General features: G+C 39.7%; 1 protein-coding gene and 1 long non-coding RNA gene across 2 annotated transcripts in view; one reads left to right on the top strand and one right to left on the bottom strand.

Moving 5' to 3' along the window:
- The window catches only part of LOC132383488 (uncharacterized), a 124,651-nt gene that overhangs the window by 79,129 nt on the left and 24,849 nt on the right, over positions 1 to 20,673 (bottom strand). The window lies entirely within an intron of this gene.
- Positions 1 to 20,673, top strand: part of LOC132383487 (uncharacterized) — a 101,024-nt gene that overhangs the window by 59,476 nt on the left and 20,875 nt on the right. Inside the window, exons 7-8 of the mRNA XM_059954488.1 lie at positions 7,630 to 7,825; positions 14,046 to 14,289. Of these exons, the coding sequence (XP_059810471.1) occupies positions 7,630 to 7,825; positions 14,046 to 14,289 (440 nt within the window). The remainder of the gene's footprint in view (positions 1 to 7,629; positions 7,826 to 14,045; positions 14,290 to 20,673) is intronic.

Here is a 20,673-nt window from a genome sequence, read left to right as displayed (position 1 = left end):
GCAGTCATGAAGCATACAGATCTTGGACCTCCAGAAAGTGTCCACAGTATGGGAGATACAATAGGAGGTGTGATTGATAAATTTGTGGCCTAAGATAGAAGGAGATGAGCTATACAGTTCTCATTACATGCACATGCATGTCAACTCTTTGAGTGATTATGCAGGAAGTTTGAATTTAATAACTCATCTCCTTCTACCTTAGGTCATGAACGTATTAATCACCCCTCATATCTCTTGAGGTAGATACACTGATTTGGTATTCTTCAGTTGTCTGGCTACAAAAAGAAAGGAGCAAATTATACAGGTAATATGGGCTAGATGACTTTCGAATAGCTTGCTACTTTAACTCTCCATCCCACTGGTATTTTGATTAATCTGCTTGTGACTCATGCACTGTTACAACAATACCCAAAGCAAGCTTGAGGAACAACACTTCATTTTCCATCTTTGCAAATTCCTAGACTAACTGTCATATTCTCCAGTTTTAGGTAACTTTTTCATTACTGCTGTATTAGAACTGGCCATTACTACCAGTTATTCATCTGTGATATTGACTCAGTCCTTTTCTATCAGTTAATATAGCTTGGTGTACTGGGCATGTCTCACAGTTCTCTTACCAACAGTGATTTTTCTTGTGTGTGCCATACTCTGCCAGAGCCTCAGCGACCACTTTTTTTTCAAATGGCTGTCTTGGAGCAAAGATTCTGTGAGTGGTCCCTATGTCTTTCTCACAGTGCAGTGTTTTTTTTTAATGAAGCTGAGTTGTGAGCTCGACACTCAACCCAGCATGGATAGAAAGCATGTCCAGGAGCAGCCCGACTAGATTTGAACTCAGGAACCTTCGCTCCAGAGTCCGGAGTCACTGCACCACCAGCCGGCCTACCAACGATGAGTATCAGACACAGAATAACATAGTCTGCTTCTAACTGCCACATTAGTATATTTAATCTCAGATTTTCAGAATATTTCTTTCACTCTACCCATCCTTTTCCCATGTTCTCTTCAAAAGAAAATTAACTTAACACTCTTTCCCAATTCTTGTACCTAAAATTTCAACTCTGTTTCTCTTTCCATGGATGTTTGATGACTTGCTGCGTTTACTGCATTTTCTGTTTTTATTTATTGAATCTTATCTTTTTGATAATCTCTTCCCAAGACACGGCTCAGTGCAGAGAATGTACTTTTGGAGTCTGATGTCAGGCATGAGAAAGACTTGGTATACACGATAGAGCCAGCTGAATATCCCTAGGGAAAAGACACAATTTTTTTGTTCATCTTTCTAGTGACAATTTTGTGGTCACAGCATAGGTGATATGTTTCCATTGCCATGAATTGCTGATGTCTTCTCCACATCATGTTGGAAGCTGGGGATTATTGCTACCAAGTGGGCCATGAGTTTGCGCCAAGTCTGAAGTCTTGATCTTTAACACCCTTTTCCCAAATTAATCAAGGACTTTGCTGTCATATTGACAGGTGGCTTCCAAGGGATCCACATTTTCCAGGGTCTTACTGTGAATTTTTATGTTTGCAGTGCTGTGTTTTACAGTATGAGCAAATTGGTAAATAACGCTTATGTTATGGATGCTCATTGCAAGGCCTATCCTCTCCTTAAGTGAATGAGTTAATGATAGGTGGGAGATCAGTCTCTGAGCACATGCAAACAGAGGCATCATCAGATCCTTCAGCCCATGATATCTGCTGACCAAGCCAAGTTTAACCCTCTCTGCTTACATATGATTTATATCCCTCTATTCCCTGCCTGTTCATGTGCCTGTCCATGTGCCTGTCCAAATGTACCTTAAACATACTATCATATCTGCTCCCACCGCTTCTTAGGCAGTGTGTTCCAAACACTACCACTCTGTGTAAAGAATTAGCCTTGTAACTTTTCTTTAAATTTTTTCTCTCCTTAAAACTATGCCCTCTTGTAGTTGACATTTCCACTCTGGGAAAAGCACTATATCTCCCCTGTTTAGGCCTCTCATATCTTTATTTAATTCTATCATACTGCCCCTCAGTCACTGACATTCCAGAGAAATCAATCAAAGTTTGTTCAATCTCTCCTTACAGTTCTAGGCACATTATGATGTGCCTAGTGCTTGTGACCTCTTGACATCGATGCAAGAATGCTAAGTGTCTTCTTTACCATCCTATATACTTATGTAGCCACTTTTCAGGGAGCCATGGATTTCAAGTCCCTCTGCATATCAATACAGTCTGCCCTCCTTATCCGCAAATTCCACATGCGCGAATTCAACCAACCGCGAATCACGAAAACCCAGAAGTGCTCTCCTGCACTTGTTGTTCGAGCATGTACAGACTTTTTTTCTTGTCATTATTCCCTAAACAATGCAGTATAAAGGAGGAATTTAAGGTTATATGAGAGGCAGGGTTTGTGGGTCAGCATAACATTTTGGGCTGAAGGGCCTGTAATGTGCTGTACTATTCTATAACAACTATTTTACATAGCATTTACATTGTATTAGGTATTATAAGTAATCTAGAGATGATTTAAAGTATACGGGAGGATGTGTGTGGGTTAATGTGGATCGAGATCAAAAAAAAAACACGGAAGTTCTCTTACTAAGTGAATCAGGACAGATACATCCGGTATTATTTAGTGTCAGTTAGTCAAACATTTGACTTAGTATTTAGTATATATTTTACCTTTCTATGCATGTAAAACACTAAAGAACATACATTTTAGCACCGTGCTTGGGAACGGAAGTTCCTGAGTTCGATCCAGGGACAGACTGCTCCTGAGTGCGTTCTCCACCGTGCCGGGTTGATGTGGAGGATCAAAAACCCAATAATTAAACCACTGAATTGCTTAGTAATAATTGTAGCTTTTATTGGGACAGAGCCTTTCTCACTTTATCCTTTAAAATTGTTCCAATCGTTGACCGACGTAGCCTAACGCTTTGCCAATGACCAATGGCATTTCACCCCTTTCTGATCGCTTTATTACCATAAAACATATAACAATTACAGCACAGAAACAGGCCATCTTGGCCCTTCTAGTCCATGCTGAACACTTACTCTCACCTAGTCCCACTGGCCCGCATTCAGCCCATAACCCTCCATTCTTTTCCTGTCCATATACCTATCCAATTTTACTTTAAATGACAATACCAAACCTGCCTCTACCACTTCTACTGGCAGCTCGTTCCGCGCAGCTACCACTCTCTGAGTAAAGAAATTGCCCCTCTTGTTACCCTTAAACTTTTGCCCCCTAACTCTCAACTCACGTCCTCTTGTTTGAATCTCCCCTACTCTCAATGGAAAAAGCCTATCCATGTCAAAATTATTTCCACTTTATTTTCAATCGTGATCGTGGTTATTTTCGTGAACAGAAACTGCGGATTCAGATCTCTGCCACTGGGTCCTAATGTCCACCGCACTGAGACAGGTTGAATAAGGGACTTGAGCATCCGCGAATTTTGGTATCCATGAGGGGTCCCGGAACCAATCCCTCGCGGATAAGGAGGGTCAACTGTACTCCCAAGGGTCCTGCCACATACTTTTCTCTTACATTTGACTGCCCAAACTGCAACACCTCACACTTGCCCAGATTAAACTCCCTTTGCCATTTCTCTGCCCACCTTTTTGCTAAATCTTTTGGCAACTTTGTGAATAGTGAGGAGAAGTGGCAATGTTTGTGTCTTTTACAAACTTACTAATTAGTTCCCCTACATTTCATCCAAAACATTATTATAAAAAAACAGGTTTCAACATGTCTCCCCTCCACTGTTTTCTTCTGTCTTCTATGATCAGGCCAGATTTTTGCAAAGAACAATATTGGCTATTTTCTGGATCTCGAGGACCTCTGCCTGTGACTGAAGACGAAATAATCTCTTTCAAGGCACAACAGTTTCTACTTTTGCTTTTCTCAATAACCTGGGATAAATTCCAGCAGTTTCTGGGGACATATTTATTTCAATATTCTTCAAGAGCTCAACACTTCCTCCTCTTTATCAACATGCCCTAGAATAACAATATGCAGTTGGTCTTCCTGATCTCATTATCCTCCACTTCCTTCTCCTTGTTGAACACCAGTACAATGTACTCGTAGTGCCTCACCTTTTTCTGCTAGCTTCAGACACAATTTTCTTCCTTTGTCTTTAAGTGAACCTATCCTCTCCCTAGTTCTTTTCTTATTTGTAGTACAATATACACTTGGGAAATTTTAAAGAGTTATCACAAAGAAGAATACTAAGCAAACTAATTCAACAATGATATAATAAGTTCCCTCAATATGATAGTATGCATCTTAATAGTCAAAAATAAGAGTAAGTGGTGGAATATGATTCTGGAAAGGTCTCAGTTGAGTGGACAACTACAAAAGTAACAGTACTATTCAAGAAAGATGAAAGAATCAAATAGAGGACTATAGGCCATTTAACTGTATGTCATGTGGAATCCATCATGAAGAAAATGACAGCACAGGAAAACATAATATGAATAGTAATAGTCAACATGTTGTAGTTTTATTAAAAGTTCTACCCATGTTAATTTTAAAAGTTATTAATGAAGTGCCACTTAAAAATCAGATGAAGGCTTATAAGGTTGGGGTAAAAATATATTATCATGGATAACAGCCAATAACGTACAGAGAAGGTATACACTGATAATTCTTGAACTAGAAGGCACTAACTATTAAGGACACGGGATCAATATTGTTATCTTGGTTATTTTTGGTCTGGGTTTTGTGCCTTTTGCCAGTAGTTCCAAATGAAATTGCCAGCATTCAATTGTTAAACTGAAATAAGTTATGGACTTGCACAAGTATGCTGTAAAATGCAGAGGTTTGGGACTAACTGACAGTTTTGGAAGGCCGAATCTTTCAGATTACCCCTCTGTTTGATCTGGGTACAGAGACTGGAGGAAGGAAGTGTGGCCAACTATGTCAAAAACTGCTCTCGGGTTGAAAATAGGAAAGGCTGATCCACCATCAATAACTCACTCTGAGACATAAAGGCGAGATATCGGCTTTTATTGACTGGAAGAAGGAACCAGCAGTGAGTGACCACCGTACTACATCCTGGAGACTGAGAGCAGGGCCCAGGCTCTGATTGCCTTTATATAGGGGTCTGTGGGAGGAGCCACAGGAGCAGTCAGCAGGGGGCGTGTCCAGACAGGCACACGTAGTTCACCACAAAGGCTACCTTAAACACTCATCTAGGATCAGAGCTGTCTTAGTACTGTAGCTAATACAGAAAACTGATTCAGTCAGCAATCTTGGGGTAAATAGGGCATGGATTTGGGAAGCTACAACACATTTCTGGATTTGAAAAGAAACTAAATTTGGAAATGGATTTTAATTTGTAAATGGAGTACACTTTCTTTTGAGGAGAACCAGTGATAACAGCAGATTTGAAGGAAAGGGAACGAGTTCCTGATGAGAGAGATTAGTCAGCAGTTTAGCAAGAGTAGGATCAAGTGCATCAGTAGTTTTTGATATATTTTATCAAGCAGTGTGACGTGTGAAGCAGAGTGTCCAATTCTAACAAATTAATTGCCACTGCTTGCAGCCTCTACGGATTGTTACCCGTGTATGACAGGCCTTCCAATCACTCCAGTAATGATGTTCCAAAATTCAAAGAACTGCAATCAATCTTTTGTTAGCAATTAGCAAAACATACAATCTTGAAGTAATGAAACTCGTGTAATCAAGCGTAAAAAAGCAGACTTAAGCAGCCAACAAAAGATATAACCTCAGTACCCAACTCCAACCTGCCCAGAACAAAGTACAGATATGTAACTTACTCCCTTTGCTTTTACCACGCCCCTACTCACGTGACTAGTTTCCATAATACCAATAATAAACATACAACGCAGAATACAATGCAGATAGAAAAGAGATGCATGAGTCCTACTAGAGGAGATAGGAGAGAAGCTGGAGAAGGGTATGTCTTACAGTCTGTGGAAAAGAAAGGAAGCAACAAGTGGTGTTAATCTTAATTACAAAATACTCCAAGATTCTTGGACTTGTTTTTGAAGATCAGGGCAAGAAGAAAGGGGAAAGGGGGTTAAGAATTTGGTTCACCCTGTGGTAAAGAAATTAAGGCTGGTGTCATGTTGTGATCTTCTTGTATAAAACCATCCTTGTAGAATAGGAGGATCTGAGCTAGTGTGAAAAGTAACATTAGTAACATTAGCATTTAGATGAAGGGATTAAAAGTAACATTAGCAAATTTGCCGATGACAGAAAGCTGGGTGGCAGTGTGAAATGTCAGGAGAATGTTATGAGAATGCAGGGTGACTTGGACAGGTTGGGTGAGTGGGCAAGTGTATGGCAGATGCAGTTTAATGTGGATAAGTGTGAGGTTATCCACTTTGGTGGCAAGAACAGGAAGGCAGATTACTATCTAAATGGAGTCAAGTTAGGAAATGTACAACGAGATCTAGGTGTTCTTGTACATCAGTCAATGAAAGCAAGCATGCAGATACAGCAGGCAGTGAAGAAAGCTAATGGCATGCTGGCCTTTATAACAAGAGGAATTGAGTATAGGAATAAAGAGGTCCTTCTGCAGCTGTACAGGGCCCTGGTGAGACCCCACCTGGAGGATTGTGTACAGTTTTGGTCTCCAAATTTGAGGAAGGACATTCTTGCTATTGAGGGAGTACAGCGTAGGTTCACAAGGTTAATTCCCAGAATAGCGGGACTGTCATATGTTGAAAGATTGGAGCGACCGGGCTTGTATACACTGGAATTTAGAAGGATGAGAGGGGATCTGATTGAAACATATAAGATTATTAAGGGATTGGACACGCTGGAGGCAGGAAGCATGTTCTCGCTGATGGGTGAGTCCAGAACTAAAGGCCACAGTTTAAGAATAAGGGGTAGGCCATTTAGAACAGAGATGCGGAAAAACTTTTTCACCCAGAGAGTGGTGGATATGTGGAATGCTCTGCCCCAGAAGGCAGTGGAGGCCAAGTCTCTGGATGCATTCAAGACAGAGTTAGATAGAGCTCTTATAGATAGTGGGGTCAAGGGATATAGGGAGAGGGCAGGAACGGGGTACTGATTGTGTATGATCAGCCATGATCACAGTGAATGGCGGTGCTGGCTAGAAGGGCCAAATGGCCTACTTCTGCACCTACTGTCTATTGTCTATTGAAGTTTTATCAGATAACAAATTTGAAGTTGCTTTACATGGACTTGTCTTAATGTTGTCATCCATACACTATTATCATCTTCCTTTAATATTAAGGGTAATCATGGTGGAAGTAGTTGCATAAGATAAAAGGGGTGGTAAAAAAAAATAGCTATACCAATTAAACATAGCCCAAAACAGGAGGAGTTAATTGCTCCAGAATGGAGAGTCTTGAGATTTACAAAATATGCATTGGTTCCCACTCATTGAACCCACAAGCTGCAGATATTGAATAGGTAGTCCACAGAAGTTTGGCTTCTGTGACCATATATTTGCACCTGGAGGTATAATATCAGTAAGTATATATTTACTCAGTCATATATGAGCAGTTCTGATATTTCTTTTACTATGTTGTTAGCAATACTTAATAGTGTTTGTTTTTGTGTTCATCAAAATGATAGGTAAACTTCAATATTAAGTGAATCTATTTTCAAATAAACTGTAAATTTCTACTCTTTCTGTGCACATGTAGGAACTTCAGAACTACGAACATTGGATGAAGCATTATTCTTTATTTTTCGGATTAGTGTTCAAGATCAATGGCAGCTGGGGGATACAGCAGATGAAGATCGTGTTTTAGCATACATTATCATTGGGACTTACATTAGCATTACGTCATTCCTGTGTTTCAGTATGTTTACTGCATTATTCAGCAATACGTATATGAGGTGAGAAAAGTTTATAACCGTCTTTGCCAAAAGTATTGACTTATATTTAGAATTTAATGAATAATAGTTTCTTTTGTATCAGGGAATCCATGTACATTAAATCAAACTCCCAATGCTTTGTAGATATGATGTATCACCACCTATTTCACCATTGCAAGAGTCTTAGACACTATAGCTAGGGCGCCTATGACTTTTGCACAGTACTGTAGTAATTTTATGTTGTACTGTACTGCCACAAAGAAAAAGAAATCATGACGTGTAAATGATGATAAATCTGATTCTGATATGGGTCTCTATTGTGGCTGAGAGTGGGAAGGGAGAGAGGAATCATGGTGGGGAAAAGGGGGAGAGAGTAGAGGAAGCAGGAAACACCAGAGAGACAATCCTTAATGATCAATAAACCAATCAAATGACTTTGCCTACTGTCTTAGGGCTGCGTGTGTCTACACCTATGCCATCTCCCACACCAGCACTCTGTTTCTACCACCTGTCCCATACCCTTCCTACAGTGCCATTCCCAACATCCTTTGCTCGGGCAAGGTTTACAAACTTGTTCTCTGCTGCACATTGACAAATACAGTACTGTGCAAAAATCTTAGGCACCTTAGCCACATATATCTGCCTAAGACTTTTGCACAGTACTGTAAAATGCATTCTCAGTTGCTTAAATCACAATTCCTCCTGTTAAATTAGGGCAAAGTGGAAATCTACCATCAGAGATGAGACAAAGGTGGGAGCAAGAATGAGAACAGATTTCCTAGCCCTTTGATAACTTATTGACAGATGGTTTAAGATTACAATTTAGCAAGTACAAAGATCCAAGCTCAAGTTTAATCAACTGATTAAATGGAAACTGACTCAAATTCTTTCTGTAACACTCTTATATGGCTATTCTACAATCCTAGAGATTATTCACCTCAAAAGGAGACCATTTGGCCCATTGTAAAAATGATAGTCAAATAGAGAGTTTCTCAACCTAATTAATCTTCCACCATTTGATCCAAAGCCTACAGTTCACAGCTCCTTAATATGCATGCCTCTTATTAATCGCGATTAAGGGTTCTCTTCTGTTACCATTTCAGTTAGTAAATTAAAGACCGCTGTCATGCTTGTTCAGTATCTAACCTTTGTAACAGCTACATTAAATATTTGCCGCCTTGTTTATGACCTCTCAGCTGGAGGAATCATGTCCTTCCTGTTTACTCATTCTGGACTCATCAATGTTATACATTTCCAATTAACCGAAGACAATGACCACAGTCCATCTTTTTTACAGTCTTGGCCATCCATTTCCTCTGCACCATCTCTAATGAATCCCATCTTTGGCACAATATAGTGCCCAGAAATGTATGCAATAATCAAGCTGTGGTGTAACGAGGCTTAGATGAAATTGGAGAGTACCCAATCTGCTCTTGTACTCTTTGCCTCAGCTAATATAGAGAAACTGTAAAAATGCTTTTTAAATTGTTTCATCTACTTGTCCTGCTAGGTTTCACTGTTCCTCTACACCTCCCAGTCATTGTGTGTTCTGCTGCTTTCTTTTTACCTTCTCAAGTGTGCACTTGGATTAAGTTCTATTTGCCACTTTTTTGGATAGAGCAGCATAGTTTAGTATGCCTTGGTAATTTACCTTTTTCTTATATGTACCTAATTTCCCTACCTCTTGAGACAGTGTAATTTATCCAGTTATGCTTGTGCAAAAATATTATCCTTCAGATCTTCTGTTAAACCTCCCACTGCTCACCATATACCTATGCCTTCTTATTGAGTTGCTGGTTGAAATGCAGTCATAAGGAAAGCATGTCTTTAACTTCTTAGGAGGTTAAAGTGACTTAATTTGTCACCAAACACTCGATAACAAACTTATACAGATGTACTGTTGAAAGTATCCTGACTGGTTGCATCATGGTCTGGTACAGCAATTCAAATATGTTGGAACATAAGAAGCTGCACAGAATAGTGAACTCTACTTCATATATCACAGGCACATCCCTTCCCATTATTAATAGCATCTACAGTGGAAGCTGCCTCAAGAAAGTAACATTCATCGTCAATCATCACGTAGCCCCACTATCTGGTCCATACCATTTTTTGCAGCTACCATCCAGCAGGAGGTAAAAAAGCCTTAAGTCCCACACCAATTATACTTCCCTTCAACCATTCTTGGTTGGTTATTGAACCATCCAACAAAACCCTTATCATCATTACTGTTTAAGGACACTGACCACTCTGATCACTGTGTATTAAAATGGACTTTGTTTCCTTTGAAAAATTATGTACTGTACAACTTTTGTTTCCTTGTTGCTTGTATGATACTATATGTGTTTGTGATATATTGTGAGCTTGGAGGTGGAAACATAGAAACATAGAAAATAGTTGCAGGAGTAGGCCATTCGGCCCTACGAGCCTGCATCGCCATTCAGTATGATCATGGCTGATCATCCAACTCAGAACCCTGTACCTGCTTTCTCTCCATACCCCCTGATCCCTTTAGCCACAAGGGCCATATTTAACTTCCTCTTAAGTATAGCCAATGAACCGGCCTCAACTGTTTCCTGTGGGAGAGAATTCCACAGATTCACCACTCTCTGTGTGAAGAAGTTTTTCCTCATCTCGGTCCTAAAAGGCTTCCCCTTTATCCTTAAACTGTGACCCCTCGTTCTGGACTTCCCCAGCATTGGAAACAATCTTCCTGCATCTAGCCTGTCCAATCCCTTTAGAATTTTATACATTTCAATAAAATCCCCCCTCAATCTTCTAAATTCCAGTGAATATAAGCCTAGTCGATCCAGTCTTTCTTCATATGAAAGTCCTGCCGTCCCAGGAATCAATCTGGTGAACCTTCTCTGTACTCCCTCTATGGCAAGAATGTCTTTCCTCAGATTAGGGGACCAAAACTGCACACGATATTCTAGGTGAGGTCTCACCAAGGCCTTGTACAACTGCAGTAGAACCTCCCCACTCCTGTACTCAAATCCTTTTGCTATGAATGCCAACATACCATTTGCCTTTTTCACTGCCTGCTGTATCTGCATGCCCACCTTCAATGACAAGTGTACAATGACACCCAGGTCTCGTTGCATCTCCCCTTTACCTAATCGGCCACCATTCAGATAATAATCTGTTTTCCTGTTCTTGCAACCAAAGTGGATAACCTCACATTCATCTACATTAAGTTGCATCTGCCATGAATTTGCCCACTCACCTAACCTATCCAAGTCACCCTGCATCCCCTTAGCATCCTCCACACAGCTAATACCGCTGCCCAGCTTCGTGTCATCCGCAAACTTGGAGATGCTGCATTTAATTCCCTCGTCTAAATCATTAATATATATTGTAAACAACTGGGGTCCCAGCACTGAGCCTTGCAGTACCCCACTAGTCACTGCCTGCCATTCTGAAAAGGTCCCGTTTACTCCCACTCTTTGCTTCCTGTCTGCCAACCAATTCTCTATCCACATCAATATCATACCCCCAATACCGTGTGCTCTAAGTTTGCACACTAATCTCCTGTGTGGGACCTTGTCAAAAGCCTTTTGAAAATCTAAATATACCACATCCACTGGCTCTTCCCTATCCACACTACTAGTTACATCTTCAAAAAATTCTATAAGATTCGTCAGACATGATTTTCCATTCACAAATCCATGTTGACTTTGTCCGATGATTTCACCTCTTTCCAAATGTGCTGTTATCACATCTTTGAAAACAGACTCTAGCATTTTCCCCACCTCTCATGTCAGACTCACCGGTCTATAATTCCCCAGTTTTTCCCTCCCTCCCTTTTTAAAAAGTGGGGTTACATTAGCCACCTTCCAATCCTCAGGAACTAATCCAGAATCTAAGCAGTTTTGAAAAATTATCACTAATGCATCCACTATTTCTTGGGCTACTTCCTTAAGCACTCTGGGATGCAGACTATCTGGCCCTGGGGATTTATCTGCCTTTAATCCCTTCAATTTACCTAACACCACTTCCCTACTAACATGTATTTCCCTCAGTTCCTCCATCTCACCAGAGCCTTGGTCCCTTACTATTTCCGGAAGATTATTTATGTCTTCCTTAGTGAAGACAGAACCAAAGTAGTTATTCAATTGATCTGCCATGTCTTTGTTCCCTATGATCAATTCACCTGTTTCTGACTGTAAAGGACCTACATTTGCCTTGACCAATCTTACTTTTCACGTATCTTTAAAAGCTTTTACAGTCAGTTTTTATATTCCCTGCCAGCTTTCTCTCATAATCTTTTTTCCCTTTCCTAATTAAGCCCTTTGCCCTCCTCTGCTGATCTCTGAATTTCTCCCAGTCCTCAGGTGTGCCGTTTTTTGTTTTGCTAATTTATATGTTTCTTCTTTGGACTTGATGCTATCCCTAATTTCCCTTGTCAGCCACGGGTGCACTACCTTCCCTGGTTTATTCTTTTGCCAAACTGGGATGAACAATTGTTGTAGTTCATCCATGCGATCTTTAAATGCTTGCCATTGCATATCCACCGTCACCCCTTTAAGTATCATTTGCCAGTCTATCTTAGCTAATTCACATCTCATACTTTCAAAGTTACCCTTCTTTAAGTTCAGAACCTCTGTTTCTGAATTAACTATGTCACTCTCCATCTTTATGAAGAATTCCACCATATTATGGTCATTCTTACCCAAGGGGCCTGGCATGACAAGATTGCTAACGGACCCTTCCTCATTGCTCAATACCCAAACTAGAGTGGCCTGCTCTCTAGTTGGTTCCTCGACATGCTGGTTCAGAAAACCATTCCACATACATTCCAAGAAATCCTCTTCCTCAGCACCCTTACCAATTTGGTTCACCCAATCTATATGTAGATTGAAGTCACCCATTATAACTACCGTTCCTTTATTGCTCGCATTTCTAATTTCCTGTTTAATGCCATCCCCAACCTCACTACTACTGTTAGGTGGCCTGTACACAACTCCTACCAGCGTTTTCTGCCCCTTAGTGTTATGCAGCTCTACCCATATCGATTCCACATCCTCCAGGCTAATGTCCTTCCTTTCTATTGCGTTAATCTCCTCTCTAAACAGCAATGCTACCCCACCTCCTTTTCTTTCCTGTCTATCCCTCCTGAATATTGAATATCCCTGGATGTTGAGCTCCCATCCTTGGTCACCCAGGAGCCATGTCTCTGTGATTCCAACTATATCATATTCATTAATAACTATCTGCACATTCAATTCATCCACCTTGTTACAAATGCTCCTCACATTGACACACAAAGCCTTCAGGTTTGTTTTTACAACACTCTTAGCCCTTGTACAATTACGTTGAAAAGTGGCCCTTTTTGCTTTTTGCCCTGGATTTGCCTGCCTGCCACTTTTACTTTTGCTTCTACCCTCATTTTACACCCCTCTGTCTCTCTGCACTTGTTCCTATCCCCCTGACACATTAGTTTAAATCCTCCTGAACAGCAGTAGCAAACGCTCCCCCTAGGACATTGGTTCCAGTCCAGCCCAGGTGCAGACCGTCCTGTTTATACCAGTCTCACGTCCCCCAGAACTGGTTCCAATGCCCCAGAAATTTGCACCATTTTTCAAGCCACGTAGGTGAGTGGTAAGGGAAGGGTTAGTGGTATCAGTGTGGAGTGCCTAGAGATGGTAACTTATTAATAATTGGCTAATTTACCCCAGAATGCTCAAATTCAAGGACAGTGACATCATCCCACATGCAATTGGCAATTGCATCAAGCCCGGTTGAATTTCCAGAGTAAAGTGAACAATCCAGAAAATGTCATTATCACGTTTGACTGAGGGTAAAGTTATTTTCAATTGCATAATACTGAAAAGATAGCAGCACTGCACAATTGTATTTTAGGCAAAAATGCCAAAAGCAGGAAAAGGTGAATCAGTAAAGGTGAATGGAAGGAAAAAAATGTTAAAATTTTATGTGTAGAACATTGCATGGTCAAAATTTTAAACATGGCTTTTTTTTGTTGATTCTCTCAGTTAAAGTAAACCCAGAGGTAATTGTAGCACTATTTTCCACACCAATCTTGTACAGCATTGAAAATATTTTGATCGTGGCAATAGACCAAAGTCATTTTTCCAAAAACTCTGAATGATATATCAGTAACAGTAGTTATTTTTTTATTAAAATATTTAACACTTTTACTACTTTTGTATCAAACTACTTTTATAATATTGATTAACATTTATATATTGCAAAATGTGACTTCATTTATCTTTGTATTCAGAATTCATGAGAATTCGAATGTCGATGTTCTTATGCAACGAGTCAGTATTATACTGCAAGCAGAAAAGAGGTGGTGTATCTTCCTACACCAGGACAAATGTCGAGATTTCATATTAAAAGAATGTGCACCTTTAAAAGTACGATACAAGAAAAAAGAAAAGCATTGGAATGAAAATGTATTTCCACTTAGAGAAACTAAAGCAGATAAGGAAGCAAGACTTTCAGAACTTGCATTGAAAATTAAGGTACAGTATGCTAACTGGCTTATAAATATTTATTGATATCAATAAATAAGTGGGAAGGTTTCTGAGAAATCATAAATAGTTTAAGATTTGTATCTTAAAGTTCATCTTTGCAGCAATCACTTTCTTGTGCAGTGAGTGAGCCCAAGGAAACGACCAACAATATTCATAAAGGTTGAAAAACTGCTACAGATCCTTATCCAAAGATTTTAATTGCTGAAAGATGGTTCCTGTATTCAGGTAATTTAAAAAAACAATTTAACATTTTCCATCTAATTCCATTCACTTGAACCTTTGGGTACCATACTTCATGAAATGCTATCTTGGTGCATTCTCTTTGGAGTTAAATTTAGCATCTCTCTGGAGTTCAGATATTTAGACTATATTTGAATATCTAGAACCAAGTAGTATTTGTTGAAGTCAAGTTGTTTTCTTAAGTGAACAGGTGATGAGAGTAACTTATTCTTTATACTTTGTGTCACCTCACTGATAATTAATAGTGGGCTGATTAAAGAGTGGACTGTGGTGAAATGGGTTTTCCCTGCTTTTGTTCATGGATTTGATGTATGCAACTTTCCACAAACATAAATGCCACTGCTAACAAGTGTAGAATAAGTGTGAAACAATACAATCACGATAATACCAACAGCTCTGGTCTTTGCGTCTAGTGTACTCAGTCAGTTCTGGACATTAAGTGGAATTGAATAAGTTCGATGTTCAAAGTAAATTTATTATCAAGTATGCAAATGTCACCAAATCCTACCCTGAGATTCATTTTCTCACAGGCAGTCACAATAGAACTAAAGTGCAATAGAATCAATAAAAAAAAACTACACACAAAGACTGACAAACTGTGTAAATACAAAAAGAAAATATAGTAGTAAATAAATAATACAGAGAACATTTGTTGGAGAGTTTTTGAAAGTGAGTCCATAGGTTGTGTTCAATGGTCAGTTTAGTGTTGTGGGGAGTAAAGATATCCATGTTGGTTCAAGAGCCTGTTGGTTGAAGGATAATAACTTCCGGAACCTGCTGGTAAAGGACCTGTACCTCCTTCCTGGTGTGTTAGCAACTAGAGAGAATAGCCTGGGTTGGTGGGGAGGGATCCCAGATGATGCATGCTGCTTTTGTATGCACTGCTCTTTGTAGATGTGATTAATGGTGGGAAGGACTTTTCCTGTGATGAACAGTAATATGGAAATAAATAAACTCTGCTACTTATCATGGTGAACTGAGCAGGAATAGGGTAAGATGTTGATCATAACGTGGTAGAAAATAGCAATCATTTCAGCTTTTACATTAGCATTTATTTAATGGATGAATTGTGTTCATTTAGTGGCACAAATATAAATGATAGATTCAAATAGATTCAGATAGATGGAGATTCAAACTAGAGGGCATGATTTGAGAGTTAGGGGGCAGAAGTTTAAGGGAAACACGAGGGGGTATTTCTTTACTCAAAGAGTGATAGCTGTGTGGAATGAGCTTCCTGTAGAAGTAGTAGAGGCCAGTTCAGTTGTGTCATTTAAGGTAAAATTGGATAGGTATATGGACAGGAATGGAGTGGAGGGTTATGGGCTGAGTGCGGGTAGGTGGGACTAGATGAGATTAAGGGTTCGGCACGGACTAGGAGGGCCAAGATGGCCTGTTTCCGTGCTGTGATTGTTATATGGTTATATGATAGGTGACTGTCAAATGGCTGTGACAAAGGCAAGGTTGTAAAGGGGCAGAGATTAAGAATTGATTATTCAAATGTACTTTTAGAAGGAATGAGAGAAATGCATAAAGCGGAGAAAATGTCCTGATAAAGGACAAGATAACAATAACAATGAAAATGGATCAGTCAAAATATCAAGAAATAGAATCAGCTTGGGTGGAGCTAAGAAACAGCAGTGAATGGGGCAGCATGGTGATATGGTGGTTAGCACAATGCTTTACTGTATAGACGACCCAGGTTTAATTCCGGCTGCTGCCTGTAAGGCGTTTGTACATTCTACCAGTGGCTGCATGGGTTTCCTCCTTACGGTCCTTCGAGCTGCTCCATACAGCAGTCACCCAATTTAATCCTAGCCTAACCACAGGACAATTTACAATGACTAATTAACCTATCAATTGATAGGTCTTTGGAATGTGAGAGGAACCAATCGTTGGACTGTGGGAGGAAACCAGAACACCTGGAGGAAGCACACGCAGTCACAGAGAGAATGTACAAACTGCTTACTGACTGTGGTGGGAATTAAACCCAGGTTGCTTGTGCTGTGAAGTGTTGTGCTAACCTCTACAATACCGTGATGCCCTACTATATCCTGTAGTAGCTTCCATGAAAATGTACAAAAAAAAGACAATTAATGAAGGTTAAGACAGGTCCTTTGCAGACTGAGATATGAAAAGTTTTTGTGGTGAACTACATATACCTGTCTGGACAAGCCCCCTGCTGACTGCTCCTGTGGCTCCTCCCACAGACCCCTGTATAAAGGCGATTGAGGCCAGAGCCCAGCCTCAGTCTCCAGGATGTAGTATGGTGGTCACTCACTGCTTGTTCCTTCTTCCAGTCAATAAAAGTCGATATCTCACCTTTACGTCTCAGAGTGAGTTATTGATGGTGAATCAGTTTTATTAGGGAATAAGGGGAACGCAGAAAATTAAACAAATATTTTGTCATTCTTCATGGAAGAAAACAGAAAACCTCTCTGAGAACAATAGGTGCAAAGTAAATGAGGAGCAGAAATGAATTTGTGGGAAAACTCTATTGAAGAAATTAATGGGACTGAAATCCAATAAATTCTTATGAACTGATGACCTGCATTGTCAGGTTTTGAAAGCAATGACCATGGAGTTGGCGCATATGCCATGACATCTTCCCAACTTTCATTCATTTTAAGTAGCTCTCATACATTAAAAAATAGAAAATGTAACTCCACCAATTCAGAAAGGAGGGAGGAAAAATAATAACAGAAGTGACTTGTGCCAGGGAAATCACATTTAAGTTTTGTGAGTTGCTGTTGGTAGAACAGAGTGTGGGAATAAAGGGATCCTATTCTGGCCAGCTGTCAGATAACAGTGGAGTTCCACAGGGGTTAGTGTTGGGACCATTGATTTTTACGATGTATGTCAATGATTTGGACTATGGGATTAATGGATTTGTGGCTAAATTTCCCGATGATACAAAAATAGGTGAAGAAGCGGATAGTGATGAGGAAACAGGGAGCCTGTAGAGAGACTTAGATAATTTAGCGGAATGGGGAAAGAAGTAGCAAATGAAGTACAAAGTTGAAAAGTGTATAGTCACGCACTTTGGTGGAAGAAATAAATGGGCAGACTATTACTTAGATGGGGAGAGAATTCAAAATGCAGAGATGCAAAGGGACTTGGGAGTCCTTGTGTAGGGTACCCTAAAGGTTAACCTCTAGGTTGAGTCAGTGGTGAAGAAGGCAAACACAATGTTGGCATTGATTTCTAGAGGTGTAGAATATAAGAGCAGGGATGTGATGTTGAGGCTCTATAAACCACTCATGAGCCCACACTTGGAGTATTGTGTGCAGTTTTGGACTTATTTTAGAAAGGATATACTGACATTGGAGAGGGTTCAGAGAAGATTCACGAGAATGATTCCAGGAATGAAAGGATTACCACGTGAGGAATGTCTGGCAGCTCTTGGGCTGTATTCCCTGGAGTTTGGGAGAATGAGGGGGGATATCATAGAAACATTCCAAATGTTAAAAGGCCTGAACGGATTAGATATGGCTAAGTTATTTCCCATGGTAGGGAAGTCTAGGACAAGAGGGTACAACTTCAGGATTGAAGGACATCCATTTAGAACTGAGATGCAGAGAAATTACTTTAGTCAGAGGGTGAGAGTGGTAAATCTATGTTATTTGTTTCCACAAGCAGCTGTGGAGGCCAAGTTATTGGGTGCATTTAAGTCAGGGATTGATAGGTTCTTGAATAGCCAAGGCACCAAAGGGTATGGGAAGAAGGCAGGAGAGTGTGGGTGACTAGAAGAATTGGATCAGCCCATAATTGAATGGTGGAGCAGCCTCAATGGGCTGAATGGCCTACTTCTGCTTCTATATGCTGTGGTATTATGGTGAATTAGGATTTTCAGAACACTGAGTTATTAAACAAAATTACAGCATGTTATATTGGGGCTTTTATGGATTGAAGAATGGTTAACAGAAAACAAGGGGAAGAAATAAATAGGTCATTTTCATATTTAGAGACTGTCATTTGTGTGGTGTTGCAGGGATTGATATTATGTTCCCATCTCTTAAATCTATGAACGTTTTGAATGAAAGGATCCATAGTAATATATCCGGGAAAAAAAACAAAACAAGAGCCTGCTAATGCTGGAATCAGAAGCAAAAAATGAAACAAGCTGCTGGAGGAAGGTAGCAAGTTGAGCAGGTTGCATGGGGGTGGAAGGAATTGTTAAGTTTTGGGGTTGAGACCCTGAATCAGGACAAGATGGAAAGGGGAGATATCTGGCAGATCAGATAGCAGCATCGAGAAAGGCCAGAGGTGACTGTTTCTCTTTCATGATAAACTAATCGTGCTCGAACATAGTGGACTCTGTCACTCTTGTTCTATTGACCTGGAACATCTATTGATTAATTGCTGACCATTCTACTTACTGAAAGAGTTTTCTGCAGTGATCCTGACCACAGTTTACATAGTGCCAAAGGTAGATGTCAAGCAAGCACTCGATGTATTGACAGCTGTTGTGTATTTAATATTTTAATAATATTTGAGTAATCTTGTATTTATGTTGGTTGATTAAGCATTCTTGTTTGTTTAAATGATTCATTAAAGGTTATAAGTATAAATATGAATTGTTCATGAGGTCACACTGCCATGTGATATGTGTGCGCCTTGCTTAAAGGAAACATGAAGTTAGAACCATCTTTCAGACTCCCATGTCTTTCTTTGAATTAGTTTAATGTTTTGAAGTTACAAAATATAACATTGGCAACAAGATAATTTTAAAACAAGCCTGAGACGGCTATCAACCTGATGAAGTACAGCGAAATGTTTGAACCAAACAAAAACGCAGTGAGGAATGGTGTATAAAAAATGAAGCCCAGCATGTGCAGATATTGTGTGGTTTTAAAAAAAGAGGTAGTAAACGAAAGAATTCACGTTCATAAAGTGTGAGTACTGGGTGATAATAATCATGAAAAATGCAGAAATGGCTGGCTACTTCCGAAAGTGACACATTTGATTACACAACAGATAACTCAATTTTGTGTACTAAGCAAATTATTTTGAAACAAGTACCAGTTTTGCTGAGTGCATTGGGTTTAAAAGCAACACACACAAAGTGCTGTCCTGACGAAGGGTCTCGGCCCGAAATGTTGACTGTACTTCTTCCTTTAGATGTTGCTTCGCCTGCTGCGTTCTACCAGCATTTTGTGTGTGTTGCTTGAATTTCCAGCATCTGCAGATTTCCTCGTGTTTGGGTTTAAAAGCATACAGTTTACTTCGAAATTTGACTGCTCCTACCAAACCAGCAGAAATGAGCTTTACTGATGCTGTAAAAGTAATGCAGGAACATTTCAAACTGAGGCAATTGTTGATTGTAGAACACTTTAGGTTTCATAGATGGAATCAAAAAGAAGGGGAGTCCATTTCAGCGTATGTGGCTGAATTAAAGAGATTGTCTGTTCGATAATAGGTATAGTGATGCACATAGAGATAGTTTAGTTTGTGGAATCATACAAGAAAACATTCAAAAGCAGCTCCTGATTGAAGCACAGCTCAAATTTAAAAGAGTTGTTGAAATCACAGTTTCATTGGAAACTGCAGATACACATGCAATTGAATTGCAGTCAGGAATGAGAGTGAGCATAACTAAAATTGTCGTGTTTAAACACAAACCAATTTAGCCAAACAAATTGTGTTACCTTTGTGGCAGGGGCTCACATGCACCAGACCAATGCAGATTTAAAGGCAAAACTTACAGAAAATGCAACAAAGTAGGACACATACAAAGAGCATATCAGGCAGAGAAAATTAAGTGGACTGCACAGAGATGTGAAGAAGAAAACAGTTAAGTTGCAGTTTCAAAAGGAACACTAACCTGTTGTTGGTGAAAATCTGATAATAATGAGAGTAACAGCAAGTCTGTGTAGCCTTAAGATTTATAATATAAAAACTAACAATAGACAAGCAATATAACTTAGACCAGAAGTGGATGGCAAATTAATTAAAACGGAATTGGATACTGGTTTGGCTGTTTCAGTCATTCCACAAAATGAGTTTGAGTGGCATTTCAAAGATACTGAACTACAAGATGGCACTGGCAATCATCATCAGTTTTCTCACGATCAACTGAAGAACCCAGACCAGTCAGGCACAGTGCTTGTAAGGCTCATTGCCATGACTGAAAGT

The sequence above is a fragment of the Hypanus sabinus genome, chromosome 30 (genome assembly GCF_030144855.1).
Source record: "Hypanus sabinus isolate sHypSab1 chromosome 30, sHypSab1.hap1, whole genome shotgun sequence".
Lineage (NCBI taxonomy): Eukaryota > Metazoa > Chordata > Chondrichthyes > Myliobatiformes > Dasyatidae > Hypanus > Hypanus sabinus.
Note: the sequence above shows the minus strand (reverse complement) of the source record. Positions and strands in the feature narration are given on the sequence as shown.